The sequence below is a fragment of the Nilaparvata lugens genome, chromosome 8 (genome assembly GCF_014356525.2).
Source record: "Nilaparvata lugens isolate BPH chromosome 8, ASM1435652v1, whole genome shotgun sequence".
NCBI lineage: Eukaryota > Metazoa > Arthropoda > Insecta > Hemiptera > Delphacidae > Nilaparvata > Nilaparvata lugens.
Window position 1 is genome coordinate 47,824,414 of NC_052511.1, and position 24,207 is coordinate 47,848,620.

Sequence of the window (24,207 nt, forward strand, 5' to 3'; positions counted from 1 at the left end):
ATTATTTTCAGGCTATGCCTGTTTTTTCTTCCACGAGTATGTTTGTTATAAAATGAAATGGATAAATGAATAATATTACAACAATCAACTTGAAAATACAAAATCAACAAACATTTTATGCACGATTTTTTCAAGCATTCGTTCAAATTATTTACTCACTTTATCAAACTACTGTTAGCAATGGCAGGAAGAAAGTCAAGTTGGAAAATTTAAAAATTGGATAATATTATTTAAAATAACTATTACCAGATAATACTAGAGTACAACATCAATCAACACTCGACATTCTTACACAACAATGAACAGGAAAAAGTGAACTTTCAAAAATTATTCACATTTTCTCCAACTCAGAACTGATTTTTGAAAACTGGCAGCTTGGGGTCGCTCTCTCCAAAAAAGTAAAACTCAAAGATCCGGTTGCACAAAAGTCTGTCAACTTTTAATGCCGCTTAAATGTCACGAGAACAAACCAGAGGGGCCTTCTTCTTAGAAAAACCTTCTCTGATCGATTCTCATGTGATTTAATTATGATTTGAATTTAACCTTCTTCGAGAAACCTTCTCTAACTGATTTAATCATGATTCACATTTAACAGGTTTTTGTTCAACCGGGCCAAATTCTAGTTTAAGCCATCAGCTTACTCAATTGAAACACATTGGAAAGAATGTGACCACATATTGATTAAACGGGTCTAATATTTTTAACAATTCTGGAGAAAGCCACCCTTAAAGGGAAACAAACACACGTTCAACATCTACACACAAGTTTCACACATATAGGTGTAAATTTTACATATTTTCGGATAAAATTATGGTCACACCTATATCATGGGATTCACTTTCAACTGGGAACATCAGCATTCATGCAGGGTGTCCCACAAAAGATGTCAGAGCCGAGAACATAGATTCTACATGAAATTTGCAACAAAAACTGTCCAGTACAGTTTTCTCATATCGGATTTATTTTTCGAGATATATAGGTTTTTCGATAATTTTGAAAAACATCAATATCTGGAAAACAGTCAGTCAAAATCGAATTCTAAGGATATGATTGGAAACATGGTATTTAGATGAAAACGGTAGTGGTCATGAAATGTGTGCGCAGTGGCCAGCCAGCTAGATTGCGTCATCGCCACCAACCGACGTTTTTAATACCTATTGGCAATTTATGAAACTTATTTGTTAAAAACAGGTGATTGGATATAGAATGACGTCAGCTACACCGGAAATTTAGCACAAACATGCGCGTGACACCTACCGTTTTCTTCTATAAACCGTGGTTGAAAAGAGGAAGAGATATCCAATGAGATACAAACAATTTGTTCCTTTGTTTGACGTTTTTGAACTTTTTAAGAGCGCTTCAAGTTGAAAAAGTACATTCGTCGAGTTCCAAGTCAAATTTCAAACAAGCGTTTGAACGCTCATAGAAAGTTCAAAAACGTTAAACAAATGAAAAAAATTATATGTATCTTATTGGAAATTTATTCCGCTTTCCAACCATATCTTTAGTGTGGATATACTTTAATACACTGGATGTGGATACACGTTAAAACACTTAACCATTATCTTTTCTTAGATTTTGACTGATATTTTTCTAGTTACTGACGTATTTCAAAAATATCTATTATAACTCGAAAACTAAGGTCGATTTTATGGGAAAATTTTACTGGACATTTTTGTTGCAAATTTAATTTAGAATCTATGATCTCCAGCTGTTACACCTTTCTTGGGACACCCTGTGTATGTTACAAATGACACTAGCGTAATAACATTGGTAGATAAAATACTAAGGCACGGTTGCCCAACAGCCGGTTAAATTTTAACCGTGATTAATTCCACGAGAACCAATCAGAGAAGACGTTTTTGTAAAGACGGCTTCTCCGATTGGTTCTCATGGAATTAATCACGGTTAGATTTTAAAAGTGATTAATTTCACGAGAACCAATCAGAGAAGGCGTGTTTGAAAAGACGGCTTCAAGACGTTAAAATTTAACCGGCTGTTGTGCAACCGGCACTAAGGCAATCATTGTGTTAAAAGGCATTACGTTTAAATAACATCAATGTTTGTTTGCCATACAACTAATGCTGACATTTTAAAGTGAATCTCACTGATTATAGGATACATTGGAACGGATATTATTTTTATAGCATATCAAGCAGGAACCTTCAGGTCAGAAAAATTTGGGCAAGACAAAATTTGACAGCATTGAATTGGAATTGAAATTTGTTTCTTCCAATAGTTTCCAAACATACCTAAATCTGCCGTCTTAAATCCATTTTTGATACTGGAAAACTCTAGTAGAGTACAAAATAGAACCATAGAGGAAATATACCAGAGGATATCCCATGGTATAGGGCATTTATGCTCCAAATTTCACTGATAACTTAAGCCGATAGTCCAAGTAAATATTTTCCGTGAAGCTATGTGACGCTGGTAGTCTCTCATACTGTGCCGTTCTTACACTCTCACCCCAACAAAACAGTAATAATAGACAGTAGTCGACTTGATTGAATGAAAAAGACTAAGAAATTGTCAAAAACCACAGATTTATTAATACTTAGAAAGACCGGTTTCGGTTATTACACCATTGTCAATCTCTGATAAACTCCAATAAATCAATCAATTGGTATCAATAAATCTGTGGTTTTTGACAATTTCTTAGTCTTTTTCATTCAATATGAATAATTACCACAATATCAACTTCTCAACTACACAAAAAGTAATCGGTTTGAGTTCACAAAAAATGGGCTTGAAATTTGGAACATGAACGACCTACATGGGATATCTTCTTATGCTATTTTTTCTGTATGGTATCACCATAAATGATACAGTATCACAACAGAATGATACTGTATCACCATACATGATACAGTATCAACACAATATGATACAGTATCATCTCAACTTGATACACAACACCATAATTTGATACAAAACTTCCAAACTTTGAATGAATTCTACAAACCATGGGATATCTTCTTATGCTATTTTTTCTCTATGGTAGAACTTTACCGTCTTGAATCCATTTTTTATAATATTGGAGGAGTCTAGTGGAGTACAATAATTATTTAGAACTCGTACCATAAAAATGATTGTGCGCAGTATAGGTTTCAATATGGGTTTCGAACTAACCCATGTAGTTCTTCTTTACATACGGGAGCCCTTCTGTTGTAATACCTGAAAAAAACGAATCATCAAAAAATGTTTTAGTTTCAATATCTTAATATTCAATTTAAAGCAATATTATTGACCGAGCGAAGTGAGGTCTAAGATTCAAGTCAACGGTTTGGCATTTCTCTTAATGTTTAAATGTTTCTATGTTGCGCATTTACGGCGAAACACGGTAATAGATTTTCATGAAATTTGACAGGTATGTTCCTTTTTAAATTGCGCGTCGACGTATATACAAGGTTTTTGGAAATTTCGCATTTCAATGATAATATTAAAGGAAAAAGGAGCCTCCTTCATACGCCAATATTAGAGTAAAGATCAGACTATAAAATTATTCATCATAAATCAGCTGACAAGTGATTACACAGATGTGTGGAGAAGCCAGTCTATTGCTGTATTTCCATAAGGTCTATAGTTTCAATCAGGTACTTGTGGATGAGAATACTGCGTGAGGTCTACTGTTCACAGAACTACTAATAAATTGTGCGTCGACGTATATACAAGGTTTTTGGAAATTTTGCATTTCAAGGATAATATTAAAGGAAAAAGGAGCCTCCTTCATACGCCAATATTAGAGTAAAAATCAGACTATAGAATTATTCATCATAAATCAGCTGTCTAGTGGACTATATTACTACCCGTTCAAAAACATCGAACATCTTGAGAATATATTATCTTTCCATCAACGTTAGTAGACAGTTGACTATAATACTACCCATTCAAAAACATCGAACATCTTGAAAATGTATCTTTCCATCAACGTTGTAGACCGTTGCAGCCAGACCTGATAACAGCGCTCACACTCACATTCCGGGACGACACGTCACGTTAAGATAGGGCAGAAAGCTCTATGTTTATTTAGGATTTTTTCTAGACATTTTAAATTGATAAATTATTTATTAATTTTTGAGAAAACATAACAACAGGTCAATGTAACTTACTGAGCGCGAGGTCTACTGTTCACAGAACTACTAGTGATGAAAAACAAGATAAAAGAGAGAATAAAAATGTAAGAAATAGAGGGTAAGAAAAATTAAACTTAATTGAGATGTGGTTAAGAGGTGAGAAATTTGAATTACTGAGAGAAAAAGAAGGTAATGATTCAGGAAAAACTTGCAAAATGAAAGAAATCCTTGAAATGGAACTAGAATCATGAAAAGAGACCAATAGATGGGAAAGACAACTGAGGGCCAAGCCACATGAAGCGTTTTACAGACGAGTCGTCAGAGCAGGAGGCTCTCTGATTGGCTGATTATCAGCTGATTACCGAACGTCAACCCAATCGGAGAGCCTCCTGCCCAGCCGACTCGTCTGAAAAACTCTTCACGTGGCTTGGCCCTAATTTTGCTAAGGTTCTACTTTGGAGGATTCAGTCTCTCGGGGCACCGAGCCTCGCTCGTTATTTTTATTTATTGATAAACAGAACACAATTCTCTAAAATGATCGTGTTTATATTTCACAGCTGGCTATACGTCAGCTTATGAATTTCGGGGATGCGATATTTTGATTTTCAACAGAATCACTCGCTCACTTTTTACTATCCACAGACGACGAAAGTCTCAGCTGTTTCAGCCAAGGATGAATTATCCTTTTAATGTCGTTCAGCGAATTTCCCAAGGATGAGACCTAGTGCAATCGAATTTTTGTATCATAAACCTACTATGTTCCAAATTTCGTGAAAATCGTTAGAGCCGTTTTCGAGATCCGTTGAACATAAATAACCAGATATAAAAATACAGAAATTGCTCGCTTAATATAATAATAATAATAATTTATTCGACCAAAAACAAACATTGTACAAACAAATTGAAATAAAATAACATAACTGGTGTAGCAAACACCCACGCATGCAAAATACATGTTTATCATTATAGTCTAAATGAAGCCCCAAAGGTAGGTAATCCTGTGTGGGGCCCTTCACAATAGAAAATGATCAAACAAAATAGGACTCAATAGGATTGAGTCATTGCTTTGCCCGGAAATGGCAGAGGAAGTTGAATAAATGAAGAGGAAATACTGAATATAGAGAGGATATGTATGAAAGATAGGAGTAAAACATCATAAGAGGCAAGGAAATTGAAAAATCCATGATTAAATTTGAAAAAATCGTTGAAATTAGGCATACCTTGGCCCGATCAGTGGGCTCAGTCTCTTTTGAGTCGACGCTCTGTCCATACTCTCTCGAAACCACACAAAGAAATTCGGCATGATCCTCATTACCATAGTTGTACTGTGAGCCGATGTTTATCAACTGAAAAAAAAATTACAAAATAAATACAATAAAACATCGCTTACTACTGTAACTAAAAGTCATTTCTTTATTCATTTACTAGCCGTCAGGCTCGCTTCGCTCGCCATATCCGTCTAGCCAGGGGGCTCCGCCCCCTGGACCCCCGACTAGGTCGTCCAAGATTTTTCATTTGTAGGACGATCCAGTCGGGGGCCCAGACTAAACGTCTGGCTAAACGGATATGGCGAGCGAAGCGAGCCTGACGGCTAGTAATATAATATTCCCAGGAATAGCTCTGATTGAAGTAGCAATGCCCAATCAATTTTTCCGCGATAAATGCATTTCAATCTTCAACTTGGTGCCAACCTAACAAAGTCAACTCAACTTAATGCCAACCTGACAAAATTATTAATTTAGTTACCAGTTAACAACTGTTTCGAAGAGGTACTCTCTCTAGATTATAGTTCTATTATTAACATATGGTATGGACATTTTTCAATTATAATTAAGAGAATAAGAAGAATATACATGCTAAAAGACGAACTTTAAACCCTTAAAAACCACCCTTAGAGTTGAAATATTGTCAAAAGATTTCTTAGTGCGCCTCTAAAGGGCCAACTGAACATACCTACCAAATTTGAACGTTTTTGGTCGGGTAAATTTTTAGTTCTGCGAGTGAGTGAGTGAGTGAGTCAGTCAGTGAGTGAGTGCCAATTCGCTTTTATATATATAGATACAATAAGTACATTATCAAAATGATAGGGAGAGGAGGGAAAATAAGGTAACCTTGTGCTATTCCTCTCCCAAAGAGGAACACATATGGCCGGTCTCCGAGCTCGGGATTTAGCTAAGTCCCAGACTTTAAAAAGCTGGAGTCAGAAAATTGGTTTTCCGAAACGGGGTGTAGTCGCAGCTCTTATAACAGTAGTCGTAGTTTTTATTTTCTCATTTCTATAATTGGAAACGTTTTTCCTTGACATTCCTAAATAATTCTAAATAGCTGAAACTTTACACTATTTTCTCTTTATTTTATTTTGTGTTCAATTTTCTAGTTTTTTCGAAATTTAATTCAAACGTGACTATGACAATGACTGCGACTACGCCCCGTTTTGGAAAACCAATTCTCTGACTCCAGCTGTTTAAAGTCTAGGACTTAGCTAAATCCCGAGCTCGAAAACCGGCCCGTAGAGTCAAGATAACACATAGTCCGAAATAGGTTAATTCAATTTCAAATGCAGAATAAGGCCCGGTTTTACAAAAGACCAAAAGCCGGTTAAATTTTAACCGTGGTAAACTCCACGAGAACCAATCAGAGAAGGAGCTTTTGAAAAGACGGCTTCTCTGATTGGTTCTCGTGGAGTTAATCACGGTTAAAATTTAACCGGCACTAAGGGCCGGTTTCCGAGCTCGGGATTTAGCTGAGACCTAGAACAGCTGGAGTCAGAAAATTGGTTTTCCAAAACGGGGCGTAGTCGCAGACATTGTCATAGTCACGTTTGAATTAAATTTCGAAAAACTAGAAAGTTGAACACAAAATAAAATAAAGAGAAAATAGTGTAAAGTTTCAGCTATTTAGAATTATTTAGGAATGTCAAGGAAAAACGTTTCCAATTATAGAAATGAGAAAATAAAAACTACGACTACTGTTATAAAAGCTGCGACTACGCCCCGTTTTGGAAAGCCAATTTTCTTTCTTCTTCATCCTTTTCCCACACTTATGTTGGATCGATAGCGTCATAATACAAAAACACTATAGTGAGGTCCAAGTTATAATGGCAGTGGAGAAAGATAGGAAAACAGCGTTGCTGATTCTCTGCCTTCTATTGAAGATAGCTGATACCGTCATTTCTGATGAAATTTCAACTGTTCACTCTTGTTAAACAAAATGAATTATATTTTATTCGTCAAAGAATGAAATGTTTTGATGATTAAATAATAAATATCCATAATTGAATTCAAATATTTTGTTAATTATTTGTACAGAGTGACACAGAATAACGGGAACTTTTAAAAACGCCATAAAACATTAGTGGGAAGGACAAAAATGATTTTATTCAAACTAATGTAAAGTTCAAGAATTACCATTTCAGAATTATTAATAAGATCTATCACTTTTTGACAATGACTTCTTCAATATGGCTTCTTCCTGAACGAATACACTCTTGAAATCTGTGTTGAGATTCCTGAACGATTGCTGCAACATTTCAGCTGGGATATTGTTAATTTCATTTTGAATTGTCTGTTATGATTGAACCACAGTTATTGGTCAAGTTGTGAAAACGTTTGATTTGAGATAGCTCCACTAACAGAAAATCGCAGGTGGACAGATCATGGGACCAGGAAACGCAGATGTTGCTGCGATCAATGAAGAATCATCAACACATAATTCAAGAGTGTATTCGTTCAGGAGGAAGCCTTCTTAAAGAAGTAATTATCAAAAAGTGATAGATGTTATTAATAATTTTCAAATGGTAAGTCTTGAACTTTACATTAGTTTGAAAAAAATACTTTTTTGCCCTTCCCACTAATGTATTATGACGTTTTTCAAAGTTCCCGTTATTCTGTGTCACCCTGTATTTCTACCTTGTTGAAAACCGATGTGGCAACGTTGCGGAGGTAGAAGAAGAGAAAGCTACCAGCTTTGTCGGATGATAGACAAGGATAGCAACACCAATACTTCAATTTTAACGTGAACCTCACTATACATGATTATTATTAATCTCGAAAGCGACAGAGCAATTTTGCTTGAAATTTGAAAAACTCCGCAAAAACCTCCCAAACATTTGCATTATTCCATGAAAAATTATTATGCGGCATCCACATGTTGGCCCAATGAAGGCCAATGTCTGATCAGCGCCAGAGTGTGGATGCCGACGCTGGCCTTCATTGGGCACTGGTCACACTGCAGGCTGGTCCAGCGACTAGTCCACAATATGGCTGCGGCATTACAAATGGTATTTTAGTAATCAGGCATGAATTACAAGCGAACTGCAAAAGTTTTAACCAATCTCATTGCGAAAATATTGATATTATTTTAGTTTACTGTTTAAATTTCAATACCAAACTATCAATTTAGGAGAAAATTGTAAGTAGGGAGCATTAAAAACTCCAAATCCAAACAGCAATCCCAAAATAAGTCTAAAAACTTACAAAACGATTGAAAAATGTGAACAGAGGCCACCAGCCATAGTTGATTACATTTTTTCGTAGGCCCTACAATCCAAGAAGAATATATTATGAATAGTATCGATGTCAGCAAAAATATGAGATTGAGCATTCAAGTGGAAAATGCAAACGTTATATTGAATATATTTTACTGCTACAGAATAGGGTGAGTAAATAAATTTATAAAATCTTTGTCTTCAGTAAGGAATAGAATGACTTTTTCATATGATGACGTGCCGAAGTTTGTACAGTAATGTCATAGGAGAAAAGATAGCACGAGAAGATATTCCATGTTATATGTTCCTAATTTCAATGTTAACTCAAGCTGACAGTTCTAGTAGTTCTTTTTGGTAAAGCTATGTAAGAGCTTGTTCACATGACAGCGATTTACGCCGTACACATGCAACGCCCGGTTTGAGCAGTCGCCGACGAATCGCGGCGATTGAAGTTTCCAGTCCAACCGCTCGGTTGTCGCTCGGTTGCCGGGCGGTTCGATATACTAGAGCAGGCATGAGAGCGTACACATGTCTTCAGTCAACCGAGCGGTTTCGAGCAGAGCAGTTCACATACTGCACATTCTATTACAATTTCAGTTCAATTAAAATTTCATTCTATTACAATTTCCAGTTCAGTTTAAGTTAGTTTGTAGAGGATCATAGTTCTTAGTAGTATCTAGTTCAGTTTGATTCCAAGTAGTTCATAGTAGAAATATGGAAGTAGGCCAGAATCCTTTGACACTGAATTGTTTATCGATGAAGTACTGAGAACTTTATGATGTAGATCTGAGTTGATCTTGAATTGACTGCTTGATTGTTGCTGTACTGCCAGACTATCAAGGTTCACTGAACCCTTAACCGAGCGCAAACCGCTCATGAATCGCTGTCATGTGTACGAGGCTGGCAAACCGAGCGATAAATCACATGATTTTACATGTAAACAAGCTCTTACACTGGTAGTCTCTCATACTGTGCCGTTCTTACAGTCTCACCCCAACAAAACAGTAATAATAGACAGTAGTCGACAGTTAATCGGCTTGAAATTTGGAACATAAACGACCTATACCATGGGATATCTACTCCATGCCCCATGTGAACACCCACATTGAATACCACGTGTTTCAAGTGATGAGAAAATAGTTGCTCCATGAGAACACCCACATTGGACACCACATGCTTCATAAGTTGAAAACAGTTGCTCCATGTGAACACCCCTATTAAACACCACGTGCTTCATGAGGCGACAAAACGTTCCTCCAAATAACACCCCTATTAAACACCACGTGTTTCATGAGGCGACAAAAAGGTTGCTCTATATGAACACTCACATTGGACACGATGAGTTTCATAGGTTGACAAAATAGTTGCTCCATGTGAACACCCACATTGAACACCACATATTTCATGAGTTGACAAAATAGTTGCTCCATGTGAAGACCCACATTGGACACCATGTGTTTCATAGCTTAAAAAACAGTAGCTCCATGTGAACACCCCTATAGACACCACGTGTTTCATGCACTAACTAAACAGTTGCTCCACATGAACACCCCCATTCAACAGCATGTGTTTCATAAAGGTTTCGTCAACTTACCTCTTCGAATCGCCATCCATCAGACATAGTTGACACCATCTGAGTCACATGGGTTGGCAAAATTGTTGCTCTATATGAACACCTACATTGAACACCATATGTTTCATCAGTTGACAAAACAGTTGCTCTACATGAACACCCCCATTTAATACAATATGTTTCATCGGTTGACAAAACAGTTCGCTCTACATGAACATCCCCATTTAATACCATGTGTTTTATAAGAGTTTCGTCAACTTACCTGTTCAAATCGTCATCCATCACACATAGTTAGCACCATCTGAGTCACATGGCGAAATTGTTGCTCTATATGAAAACCTACATTGAAAACCATTATGTTTCATCGGTTGACAAAACAGTTGCTCTACATGAACATCCCCATTCAACAGCATGACTGTGTTTCATAAAGGTTTCGTCAACTTACCTGTTCGAATCTCCATCCATCAGACATAGTTGACACCATCTGAGTCACATGGGTTGACAAAATTGTTGCTCTATATGAACACCTACATTGAACACCATATGTTTCATCGGTTGACAAAACAGTTGCTCTACATGAACACTCCCATTCAACAGCATGCGTTTCATAAGAAATTCGTCAACTAACCTCTTCGAATCGCCATCCATCAGACATAGTTGACACCATCTGAGTTACATGGGTTGACAAAATTGTTGCTCTATATGAACACCTACATTGAACACCAATGTTTCATCGGTTGACAAAACAGTTGCTCTACATGAACACCCCCATTTAATAGCATGTTTTTTATAAGAGTTTCGTCAACTTACCTGTTCGAATCGCCATCCATCCGACATAGTTGACACCATCTGAGTCAACTCATCTTCGTGACACTGTAACACACGGTAGACATGTTTCTTGGAGTCTTTCAGCGGATGAGTGTCTCTCTGACATATACGCTCCTTTACCAGCCTGATCAGTTCTTCTATATTATAGAATTCGGCTTCTTCTAGAACACCTGGTCAAGAAGAAAACGGAAATTTGATTACAATTTAATATATTATTAAAACCTTTTGTGTAGTTGATAAGTTGATATTGTGGTAATTATTCATATTGGATAAAAAAGACTAAGAAATTGTCAAAAACCACAGATTTATTGATACTTAGAAAGACCGGTTTAGGTTATTACACCATTGTCAATCTCTGATAAACTAAAAAACTTTTTTTAGTTTTTTAGTTTATCAGAGATTTTTTTTAGTTTATCAGAGATTGACAATGGTGTAATAACCGAAACCGGTCTTTCTAAGTATCAATAAATCTGTGGTTTTTGACAATTTCTTAGTCTTTTTCATTCAATATTATTTAAAAATTGGTTGGGGGTCCTACCATACGGTCGAATGTTGGATAGAAGAACATTGACAGTGATCGTTGATCAATTACAGAGAAATACTAACTCGTTTTCAAATCACATGAGTTTAACTAACTTGTGAGTTTTGAGCTCTGATATCAGAGAATTTCTGCTCTGCTCAGTACATATTCATAGATTCTTATGGTACATTTCACATATAAGCAACCTAAAATTACTCAACACATTCTGCCCAGAAGAGCAGACAAAAAATTCTTAGCTGATAATAGTTTCAGTTTTAGCCGTTTTCGAGATCCGTTGGACACAAATAAATATAACCAATTAATTACCAAATAAATACAGATAAACAGAAATTGCTCACTTAATATAATAGGATTAGATTGAGATGAATAGCCTAATTTTTGTGTGATGTTATGAATAATTTTATTTTTTTCAGAAATCAAGGTACGGTACGGTAACTTGATGTTTAGAAAAATATTTTCTATTCAGAGTACACTCATCAGGTGTTCCTCTCCATGGAAATCTTTAGTAAAAGGCGAAAGATTTATTCGATTTTCAAGTGGGACCAGAGCTTAATTTATTATTCCAATGGAGAGGCTTGGAGCGACAGAAACAAATGCTGAGAAGCAAACTACGTGGAGACAGTTTGTTGGTGCGGCCAAATATCAACCTAAAATACAGATGGCCCAGGGAGTGAGGAAGTAAATATTTTAACTTCTTCAAAAATGTTCAACCCACCTTCTTCTTGTAGATCCTTATTTATAACAAGCTTTCCGTGTCTGAGGTAGTTTAGAACTGGACTAAAGTAGGTAGGATCACGATCTATTAGATAGGCACCTTTTTCATCCTGGAAAAATGAAATGAGTTGGATTTTATTTCAATTTCAATTTATTCACAACACACAAAAAGTCAATATATTACAACAAAACAGTGACATTAAGGGTAGCAATGGTATTAACACATTAGAATACAATATTGCTAAAATTATGTGTGCTGGAAGAAAGTTTCAAAGGAAGAATACGTTTTATATTGCACACATAACTTGGGGATGACGGTCTTCAGCCATTATATCATCAAAAACGTGCAAAATATTTTTTTAATTGTTTTATGAGTCGACTAAGTGAACAAACGTTAATAAGTGTTATTTCTGACATATAGCCTAATAATAATAATAATATCGAGTGACCTGGCTGGCTCAGGTCTGGTGTCAGAGTTTTCAGGTCGCAACTGATCAATTTCTGACGTAACTTATACATGTCAATACTATGACAAGGACCAAGTAAGGTCCACTTCCAGACACAATCAATCCAGATTTCTAATGAGAGAAGTATGAAGTATCCTGGGTTTGATGTATGTGAAGAGGATACAACATACTGAGGCTGCCCGTAGTGATATTTTCTACCACAACACCAGGCACCGTGAGCTACTGGATGTCCCCAGGAGACGCCTCCACCGATCACAGGCCTGTTATAGAATTTCTGCCCTGAAATTCTTCAACAAGCTGCCTCCTGGGTGAGGCTGTTGGATGAGGCCTCCTTCAAGAGAGCCATCAGGAAGCTGCTTTGTGACAAGGCATATTGCAATATGAATGAGTTTATAAGTGATGATAATAATAATAATAGGCAATTTTATGTGCAATAGAACGGCTTAAGCCTTTGTATATTGCAGCTGTCAATGAAGATCAATTAATGTATCAATCATATTAAAACTGTCAAGAATCTCTTATCTAGCTTCTTGCAAAGATTTTATTTTATTTTTGAATAAATTTGAATGTTCAAAGAAGTCGATTCTATTGGCCAAACGGTTGCCTATTGTGATACATCTTTTAAGAGGCGATGTATAACTTCTCACATAGGCATGAAACTGATGGAAATTCCTCAAGTTGCCTGTGGGTACTACAATTCCAACTCCATGATTGCCAACTTTCAGGTATCCATGAAGGCATTTGTGCAGAAATATATATGATTTGAATTTTTTATAAAAGAGGTCACTGTTTTATCTGCCATCTGAATAGTTTTTGTGTTATTGAAATCGAACTCTATGACGCCATCGATCCCACAAATGTGGGTAATGGATGAAGCAGAAGGTATTAAAGCTGCTTTGTGACAAGGCAATATGAATTAATTTATAAGTGATGATTTCAATTTTTATTAAAGTGATAAAGTTAGTATATTATCTGCCTCGAAGGAGGTCTAGGAATAATTATTTTCTAACTCGAAGTTCTACCCAACTGTAAACAAGAAACTCATAGAAAGATCACTTTACTTTCTTCGGAAGCTGAGTGAGGAGCATCTGTTCTGGGGATCTATAGTGAGGTCCACGTTATAATGACAGTGTTTGATTAACATTGATTTAATAATCATTTTATTAACATGGCAGTGTTTGATTAACATTGGTGTTGCTATCTTTGTCCATCATCCGACAAAACAGATAGCGCTATCTCTATAGCTCCACAACGTTGCCGAATCTGTTTTTAACAATGAAAAACCCTAATAAATTAAGGCAGGCGATTGACAACGCTGTTCTCCTATCTGTAGGCCTATCTACTGCCATTATAACGTGGACCTAGCTATAGCGACTTTACAGCATGAATAAAGATGCAGATTAAATTATTGTAATTAACTGGAAAACTCTGACACTGCATATCTGGAAACACAAAAATATTCAAGTAAGCTTTTTCATGCACTTGCACATCTAATGTGATCAAGCCCTAATGCCGCATCCACACTTTCGCCCAATGCGTACAAATGACGACGAGCGCAAGAGTGTGGATGAATGCTATGCAAGTGCTCACCGTCGATCTGATTTTAGTCAAACAAAGGCGAGTAGCCAGCCGAGCATCCACAAATGGTTACAATGCAGTGTGGGTGGCAAGACCAACGTGAACAAGCTTACCAGTTCGACCAGCAACTTAGAGATAGTGTGGAGTGGGCGTAACAAGTTGCCAATACCAACTAATCAAAATTCTCAGTTTTGTAAAACAAAATTACTCATTTAGTGGCCAAATTTGGGGCTTAATTAGATTATATTTCTTCAAGTCAAAGCCAATATAATTTTCAAGATATAAGGAAAATTTTAAGAGCATCAAACATAAAATGATTAATGAGTTATCAATGACTCATTTTAGGTTTTGTTGATACAGTGCTAACCTAACTTTTGACTAGTGGAGTGGCATGTCATACACTGTTCATAACTTTTTATTATTACTTAATGTAAAAATGTCATAAAATACACTTGGACTTACACGATCAGAGATTAAATCTGAGTCTTCCTGGCATAATCTGTACAAAAAAGAGTTCGGATCTCTAGAAAGAGTGGTCTTTGTAGTGAGAAAGCAAGTTCCACCAACATTCAAAGTAACCCACTGTTTACTGGAACTGGTTGATGCACTTCCATGATTAGAATTTACGCTTCTAAAACTATCACCGTGAGAGTTCATTGAATTTTCATCCATGTTCTTAATTATTTTAAATAAATTTCTATAAAAACATTCAACAAACCATTCACCAACACTTCAACGGCAAGCACCAACTCACACACACCAACACAACCTATCTAAAAACTGTCGTTCACAACTTTCATCAAATCATTGATAGAAGCTTGAGAATTAGCAACCTATTAATTGATTTTTTTTTAAATATTTCAAATTTATATAGCTAAGGCACAAATGATTTAAAATAATGAATATTTTGACGTAAAACCTTCAGTGCAGGGAAATTTGTTTCTACAGACAACTGTCAATTTTCAGGAGGTTAGAATTTTTCTTATTATCCACTTATGAATCATGCCCAAAATATTTTGCTTGTTTGGCATCAAAATCAATCATTATTTATCAAGCACAATAAAAACAACTTGACAATGCATTTATAATGAGGAAAAAAGCTATGGTTGTTATCTCACAAAGTAATAAATAACCTAAAATCTTCTCTATTTGGAAACTTGATCTCGGAAGTCACGAGATAGACAAGTGTTTTGGGTTCGAGGCTATCTGAGTAACCGCCATTTTCTCTTATCATTCTGTAGAAATCAACCACGGACCGTGGATCAGGGCAGTGCTTTGGTGTAGAATTTTTGTGCAATATCTTAAAAAATTGACTCCAATGTGAATATGCCGGTAAGGGTTGATATTGTGCCACCACCTCCAGCAAATTCTAAACAGCCTGGAGTAACAAGATCTCTTTTATACAACGGTTCAAGGTTCCAAGGTCATCAAAAATCTAAAGGCAACAGCTACGAAGTAGAAGTAGTTTTGCAGGTTAGTTTTCTACTGTCACTGTTCTATTTCTATTTTCTTGGAATAATTAAACTGGCAATGATGAAAATACACTATCTGAAGTAATAACTATCAACTAGATTAGGTGTCAGTTGAAAGATATGCATCAACATTGAAAAAGAAACCAGGAAATAACGGACAGCATCCTAGTCAATTTTTACCTCCATTTTTCAAATTTCCTTATTAATTGCACTAATTCTTCTCTACTAGTATTTTCCTACCAATATTTCAACACATATAAACCATACATGCAATTCATTAACAAAGTTTAATACATTTAGAGCGTTATTTCACACTTCCTCAGTTGACAACTGACATCTAACTGGACATGCGTTCTCATTGAATAAATAAGGATTTATCAATTATTATTAAAAATATTCAATTGTAATATTGTTTGATTTACTACTAGAGTGTATATAAAATGTGGTTTTTAGTTATAATTTGATGAGATTCTCTGAAAAATCAATTTTGCAAAGGCAAATCATTCAAAAATTTAGGAACAGGAAGTTAACTTTGTATTTTGAAAGATGTTATTGTAGCTCAGTTTTCAAATATCATTCCTTGAGAAACGTTTTTAAAGCTAAATTCTTAAACTTCGGTATCTTTGTAATTTAGTGGTAAAATGCAATATGCAACTAGTAATTGCTTGTTTATAAAATTACATTGCTCTAATTACTTAAAATATTAACCTGTTCATATTAATGTAATGCCATTCTGTATATTTCTTTACAGCACGTAGATGAAGAAAACTCTTACCTCTGTGGCTATCTTAAGATAAAGGGATTGACGGAAGAGTTTCCAACTTTAACGACATTCTTTGATGGTGAAATAATAAGCAAAAAGTATCCGTTCTTAACGAGAAAGTGGGATGCTGATGAAGATGTCGATAAAAAACATTGGGTGAGTAAAACCTTTTTTGGAATATACTTTAAGGTTCAAGCCGTACAAAGCGTTTATTCAGGCGTTTTTAGACAAGTCGGCAGGGCAGAAAGCTCTTCGATTGGCCTGATTATCAGATGATTTGGGAATCAGCTGATATTGAGCCAATTAGAGAGCTACCTGCCCTGCCGAATCGTCTGAAAACGCCCGAAAAAACGCCTTGTATAGCTTGGCACATACTCTTGACTGTTTCTTGCAAACCTTAATTATTTGCTGCTCTCATGTGAGTTTATTATCAATATTGGAAATCAGCAAAGTAGCTCACATACTCCAAGTAGCACTAAAACAGGCTCTACTAAGGTTCAAATCATAGTGGAGTAGCAAAGGTAGCTTCAAGCTTGAGAGTGTTGACAATAATGCATGTATTTGAATGATTCAAAATATACCGTTCCACTATGTTTTGACACATTCTAATAACCATCTATTATCATATCTGCTCCATCATCGAACTATGATGATGTTAGATATAAGTTGTCAGAGGTTCTTGCCTCTGCTAAATCAAGTACTTACTTAGAAGACTTAAGTTATCATCAAACTCTGATTCTTTGGTGTTTGCGTACTATGGTCTTTTTCATTCCCTCATTTCCTATGGGGTAATTCTTGCCATGCTTCAAAAGTTTTCATATGGCAAAAAAGGCAATGAGAGTGTTAGACAACTTGAGAAATTGATTGATTGATTGAGTACTTTATTTATGTAGATTACAATATATACTGGCTTATATACAATAGCTTACAATACAGCAAAATTGTAGATGAATTTTTCATAATATAGACTAAGAAAATAATTATTGAACTGTACATGATATGAAAAAGCAATTTGTAATATAATAACTATAGATAATTATATTGTTATGCATCTACATAAATTGGCGGAGCTTTGGACATATCAATGTCCATTCTTCGGAAAGAATATTAAAAATATCCTCCCCACTACCTCTCTACCAAAGAAACAGAGAGTCATGCAGAGAAAGCTTTCAAAGACAGAAGATATTGACATTCCCTTCAATTTTCATAATGAGTAGCTTGCTGCATGTCAAAACTAATTTAGAATCATAAACAAATCAATCAGAATCAGGGAAACAAACATGAATACACAACTTGGCATAGAAATGATATTTTAGTCCCACAGGTAAGGCTTTCTAAAACAAGGGACAGCCACCTATTTCAACAGATAAAAATTTACAACAGTCTTTCCTCAGCTGTTAAAGAGCTGCCAAAAATGAAATTCAAGAAAGTTGTGAAGAATAAATTGATGGAGAGAGCATATTATTCATTGACTGAATACTTTGAATGTTCAATATAAGGGCTGCACCTCATTTTGGACTAAGTTGTGTATTGTAAATCTGCGTACACATATACGCGCTTCCAACCCGCACCGAGCACCCTCCGCCCTCGTACCGCCCTCGTTCCTCCATCGCACCGCAGTCGCTCCGCCCCCGCTCTGCAGTCGCACCCATCATGAACGTTACGGAAGATGTTAGATCTTCTCGCGTTCCCCGGTCGAACCACTCTTGCTCCCTGGTCGATCATCAATCGCCCTGCTGGAGTGACGTTCGGTTGCGGAGCAGAGCGAAAGTCTGTACGCACCTTAAGGTGTATCATCTATGTGAATACTGTTACTATTCTTGTCAATCTCCCTGTTAGCCTACTTGTATATTTTCAACACTCAAGCTTGAATCTACCTTCACCGATCCGCTATCTTTTGACCCTGAGCGTAGACATGATCTTATTATTTTATAATATGATATGATCTCATTTATATTATATATAATAATAACTCAGCTAAGTAAAAAAATACAAAATCAAACTTGTAATAAAAAGAGTGAGAAAATTGAAGTAACCACAGAGCACTGGGTGAAAATACTACTTGATGATTCCCCTGTTAATCAACTAATGTAAAAAGAATGACATTAACTTTTTTCTTCACTGAGGTGAAGACAACAATTAAAACTAACCCATTACACTCCTTTTGAATGAAAAAGACTAAGAAATTGTCAAAAAACCACAGATTTGACTTGATAAACTCAAGAGTTTATGGTGTAATGACAATGGTGTAATAACCGAAACCGGTCTTTCTAAGTATCAATAAATCTGTGGTTTTTTGACAATTCCTAGTCTTTTTCATTCAATATGAATAATTACCACAATATCAACTTCTCAACTACACAAAAAAAGCATTACACTCCTATTATTAATCACACTCTATCAAATATTAACCAAGAATTTGGTGTTTCAGAGCAAGTTCCAGTCGTTCTACCAATACGCCAAGACGTTCAACTGTGACTCGTTCGACTACGCCAGCCTACAGCTGACAGATTTTGTGTTCATGCGCTGGAAGGAACACTTCTTAGTTCCGGATCACACCATTAAAGACATCAATGGCGCATCATTCGCTGGCTTCTACTACATCTGCTTCCAGAAGTCGGCTGCCACCATTGAGGGGTACTACTACCATCGAAGCAGTGAATGGTGAGTTGGGTTTCGGTCTAGATGACCTCTCTATGTGGCTACTTGTAGCATCGTAGCTGTGACCTCTCTATGTGTCTACTAGTAACATCGTAGCTGTGACCTCTCTATGTGGCTACTTGTAACATCGTAGCTGTGCCCTCTCTATGTGTCTACTAGTAACATCGTAGCTGTGACCTCTCTATGTGTCTACTAGTAACATCGTAGCTGTGACCTCTCTATGTGGCTACTTGTAGCATCGTAGCTGTGACCTCTCTATGTGTCTACTAGTAACATCGTAGCTGTGACCTCTCTATGTGACTACTTGTAACATCGTAGCTGTGACCTCTCTATGTGTCTACTTGTAACATCGTAGCTGTGACCTCTCTATGTGTCTACTTGTAACATCATAGCTGTGACCTCTCTATGTGACTACTTGTAGCATCGTTGCTGTGACCTCTCTATGTGTCTACTTGTAACATCGTAGCTGTGACCTCTCTATGTGTCTACTTGTAACATCGTAGCTGCGACCTCTCTATGTGTCTACTTGTAACATCGTAGCTGTGACCTCTCTATGTGTCTACTTGTAACATCGTTGCTGTGACCTCTCTATGTGTCTACTTGTAGCATCGTAGCTGTGACCTCTCTATGTGTCTACTTGTAACATCGTAGCTGCGACCTCTATAGGGATATTACTGCCATCGTAGCGGTGGCCTCTCTATATGGGATACTACTATCGTAGCAGTGAGTGGTGAGTTGGTGGTTGTTCGACTCTAGTGGAGAGCATGTGTTTTCAAATGGTGACGACGCGGAGACTAGAATCGACTGGTCTGAGTGTCACCATTTGGAAACACATACTCTCGACTAGAGTCGAGTCTCTTCTCGACCTGAGTCACATAAGTGTGAGTTGAGCCTAACAGTTTTTGTTGAATGTCATAGAGTGCAACTAAATGTAGAGTTGCATAAAATTTAGTTTGTAGTCTATTATAATATAGTGTTGTATCAAGTGTAACTTTGTATTACCATAGAGAAACAATAGCGTAAGTAGATATCCCATGATATAGGGCGTTTATGTCGCAACTTTTACTGTTATCTCAAGCTAATAGTCCACGTAGTTCTTTCCTGTGAAACTTTATGACGCTGTTAGTCTCTCATATTGTGCCGTTCATACAATCTTACCCGGTCAAAACAGTCAAAATCTACCGTAATCGGCGTGAGATAACAGTAAAAGTTGCGACATAAACGCCCTACACCATGGGATATCTACTCACGCTATTGTTTCTCTATGGTGATACCTAGTCCACATTTAGGCCCAGCCTAGTCCACATGTAGGCCAGCGCTGGCAAAGCCTCCCATCCACACACTGGCGCTGATCGTCATTGGCCTTCATTGGGCCAACGTGTGGATGCCGCTTTATGTCTAGTCCACATGTTTGCTAAGTCGCTGGCCCAGCCTGGTAAACATATGAAGGCCAGCGTTGACAAACCCACCCATCCACACACTGACGCTGGTCGTCATTGGCCTACATTGGGCCAACGTGTGGATGCGGCTTTATGCCTAGTCCACATTTTGGCTTAGTCGCTGACAATAGGCCAACTTGTAGATACGGAAATGGAAATACGGAATTTGGAAGTGTAATCTAAATAGCAATTTAATAGTAACAATTTGTCTCTTAATGTGTGACTGTCTATTTCATTTTCTATTTGTGTGACTTTGTCTTGTGCTTCTTTGGCTGACTGACAATAAAATTGTATTTATTTATTTATTTACGGCATCACTGTTGTATCAAGTCATAAAGTGACATCCGAAGCACTTTCAAATCCTGTTATTTTGAGTACGGTAGTGTCATTGATTTTTCTATGTAGGCTCATAAAGATTACTGGTTATTTGGCCTCTTTCGTCGTCGTCTTCCTACAAGGATTGGGCAATTTGCCTGTTCCGACTTCAAACTCACCATCACATCCATCTTTTGCAGGGTCTGCCCACACTTCTCCTCCCAACCGGGTTATACAACACGCTGACTGCCCTGGGAATCCTGTCGCTCTCCATCCTTTCAACATGATCTTTCCAGTTTTACCGATTTTCTTCTTCAATCTTCTACCATATGGAGATTATGTTGATCTCGCTTCTTATATCGACATTATGAAGCCTATCTTCTCTTGTGCACCCTTTTACTGCTCTTAAAAACCTCATTTCGACGGCCTGTAACCTACTCCATTCTTTCTTCTGAAGGTGCGTACAGATATACGCGCCGCGAACATGAGCAATTCACTTTTAATCAGCTGATGCCAAGCTTTTTATATCTGTATCTTACCTTTTCTGTAAAAATACAGATATAGTCAGCTGATTAAAATTGAATTGCTCTTGTTCGCGGCGTGTATCTGTACGCACCTTCAGAAGAAAGAATGGAGTATGTTACAGGCTGTAGGTATCCATCGCTCAAACTACTTAGTTTTGCTGGTAACGCCAATGATAATATTATAATCGATTTTTATATTATAATCGATTTTTAAATGGAAAATATTTTAATTTTAAGTTTTTGTAATGTATTGTATATGAAAATTTTTATATTTTTCACATTTGTAAAGTTTGTTTAATGATTTTGGTAATAAATATTTCTTTCTTTCTTTCCAAGATTCAGAGCCATATAAGAGCGCCTCTTTGAAGGTTGAATCAATAATTTTATCCAATTTACCATCTAATGTTGTTCTATTTTCTTGTTTTTCCGGTACCAATCACTTATCAATTATTTTTATCTAAATTTTCTCTAATTTTGTTTCATTTTCATGTGTTTCAGGTACCAATCTCTAACCCTGAGCCATGTGCCCGAACACAGCACGCAAATCTACGAGTTCAGGTGAATCGCGCTCGCCAGCGAACGTGTGCGTGCGTGTGTGAGTGAGTGTGTGTACCACGTGATTGAACTCTCATATATGACACTTTTGTTGCGGTTTACACGCTTCAAACAAGTGACGACAACATGTTATTGCAACTAGTTGCAACCGTTCGAAAAGTTGCGCAACCCTGTTGCGCGATTTCTCAGTCGTTCTGTGTATCAACATCTCCTGTTGAGCACAAAACGATGTGAAAACCCGGAACCGAGTTAATATTGCTCGTTAGAAAATATGTGAAAACCCGGAATCGAGTCAATATTACTCGTTATTTTTTAAACGTGTGATTTTTTTACAAATCGCCACCTCCGTATCTCAGTATCACTGTGCTCAGTTTTAAATTGTACCTATTTTATCTTACTTGTTCAATTGTAATTTTTGTAAAATTTACTTTTATTATGCATCGATGCGCGCGTCCATATTTAGTGTTTTTATTTACTGTCTAGTTATTTGATATATTATATTTATATACAATATAATACATTGATGCTGGTATGTTGTTTTTATTGAATGCTTTTTTAGTTGTTTCTGTTGTTGTGTGTCTGTGTTGAATATAGTGAGGTTTAAGTTGTAAAGTCAGTGGAAAAGATAAGAAGGCATTGTAGGCAATATAAATATAAAGAAAATAAAAATCTCAGTACCCTTTTTTTGAAATATTTTATCACTACATGTTTCGGACATTTATGCCATTTTCAAGTGATAACACTGATTTTATCACTTGAAAATGGCATAAATATCCGAAACATGTAGTGATAAAATAGGCTATTTCAAAAAAAGGGTACTGAGATTTTTATTTTCTTTATATTTATATTACAAGTAGCCCTATACAGAAAAGAGATAATTGTAGGCAATTTATTTTTCACCACCGCCTTCTATAGTAGATGGCTGTGATTCAATTCATCCCCGTATATCTGATGTAATATTAATGCTTGACTCTTGTTAACAATGATCAATTCAAATAATATAATTGACCGAGCGAAGTGAGGTCTAAGATTCAAGTCGACGGTTTAGCATTTCTGTTAATGTTTATATGTTGCGCATTTACGGCGAAACGCGGTGATAGATTTTCATGAAATTTGACAGGTATGTTCCTTTTTTAATTGCGCGTCGACGTATATACAAAGTTTTTGGAAATGTTGCATTTCAAGGATAATATAAAAGGAAAAAGGAGCCTCCTTCATACGCCAATATTAGAGTAAAAATCAGACTATAGAATTATTCATCATAAATCAGCTGACAAGTGATTACAGAGATGTGTGGAGAAGCCAGTCTATTGCTGTATTTCCATGAGGTCTATAGTTTCGATCAGGTACTTGTGGATGAGAATACTGCGTGAGGTCTACTGTTCACAGAACTACTAGTCTATACAAGAATATAAAATATAGGCTTATTTGACTTTTGAGAACAATTTAAACCAGTTATCATATTAAATATCGGGGCACCGAGCTTCGCTCGTTATTTTCATTTATTGATAAACAGAACACAAATTTCTCTAAAATGATCGTGTTCATATTTCACAGCTGGCTATACGTCAGCTTATGAATTTCGGGGATGCGATATTTTGATTTTCCACAGAATCACTCTCACTTTTTACTATCCACAGACGACAAAAGTCTCAGCTGTTTCAGCCAAGGATGAATTATCCTTTTAATGTCGTTCAGCGAGTTTTCCCAAGGATGAGACCTAGTGCAATCGAAGTTTTATATCATGAACCTACTATGTTCCAAATTTCGTGAAAATTGTTAGAGCCGTTTTCGAGATCCGTTGAACATAAATAACCAGATATAAAATTATAAACAGATATACAGAAATTGCTCTCTAAATATAATAGGATATAATAAAGAAAAGAATTGGCTTATACATGTAGGGGATAGGAAATTCACGAATGACGCAACAACATGTCTGAACTACTGGACTGATTAACTTGAAATTTCACATATTGATTCTTAATTTACCAAGGATGATTATAGGCCTATTTTAAATTCTTCAAGATTTCAGTTCAAGTTTTTAATTAGACACGTGTCTAACATAAGTTAGCCTGTTTTCCTTTCGTTTCTTGCTTTCAGAAGTTAGCGTAGAATATTGTGTTCAGTGTTCATAACCTTAATTATAACTCGATAGCTTAATATTTTCGCGTCATTGAATATTAAAATAACCTTCAATCTCAAAAACATTTAG

At 36.3% G+C, this 24,207-nt stretch overlaps 2 protein-coding genes and 1 pseudogene across 2 annotated transcripts; 1 reads left to right on the forward strand and 2 right to left on the reverse strand.

The window, feature by feature from the left end:
* Window positions 1–123: 123 nt before the first annotated feature.
* LOC111050974 (BTB/POZ domain-containing protein KCTD5) lies at window positions 124–15,398 on the reverse strand. The gene is made up of 5 exons (XM_039434969.1): window positions 14,726–15,398; window positions 12,220–12,328; window positions 10,946–11,133; window positions 5,297–5,422; window positions 124–3,177 (listed from the first exon to the last, which is right to left on the reverse strand). Exons 1-5 carry the CDS (start codon window positions 14,933–14,935, stop codon window positions 3,148–3,150), a joined length of 663 nt encoding a protein of 220 aa, XP_039290903.1. The 5' UTR covers window positions 14,936–15,398; the 3' UTR covers window positions 124–3,147.
* Window positions 11,943–12,055, reverse strand: LOC120352892 (annotated as a pseudogene).
* On the forward strand, window positions 15,194–22,522 carry LOC111050975 (glucose-induced degradation protein 4 homolog). Its single transcript, XM_022337363.2, has 4 exons — window positions 15,194–15,736; window positions 16,487–16,654; window positions 18,930–19,162; window positions 21,936–22,522. Exons 1-4 carry the CDS (start codon window positions 15,590–15,592, stop codon window positions 21,997–21,999), a joined length of 612 nt encoding a protein of 203 aa, XP_022193055.1. The 5' UTR covers window positions 15,194–15,589; the 3' UTR covers window positions 22,000–22,522.
* The last annotated feature ends 1,685 nt before the right edge of the window (window positions 22,523–24,207 follow it).

Excerpts from the sequence above, each read along its gene's own strand:
- LOC111050974 (XM_039434969.1), bottom strand. The coding sequence starts at position 14,935 with ATGGATGAAAATTCAATGAACTCTCACGGTGATAGTTTTAGAAGCGTA. Across the intron at positions 12,329-14,725 it reads CAGATTTAATCTCTGATCGT|GATGAAAAAGGTGCCTATCT; the intron begins GTAAGTCCAAGT and ends TCATTTTTCCAG. Across the intron at positions 3,178-5,296 it reads AGCCCACTGATCGGGCCAAG|GTATTACAACAGAAGGGCTC; the intron begins GTATGCCTAATT and ends CGTTTTTTTCAG.
- LOC111050975 (XM_022337363.2), top strand. The coding sequence starts at position 15,590 with ATGCCGGTAAGGGTTGATATTGTGCCACCACCTCCAGCAAATTCTAAA. Across the intron at positions 15,737-16,486 it reads AAGTAGAAGTAGTTTTGCAG|CACGTAGATGAAGAAAACTC; the intron begins GTTAGTTTTCTA and ends ATTTCTTTACAG. Across the intron at positions 16,655-18,929 it reads ATGTCGATAAAAAACATTGG|AGCAAGTTCCAGTCGTTCTA; the intron begins GTGAGTAAAACC and ends TTGGTGTTTCAG.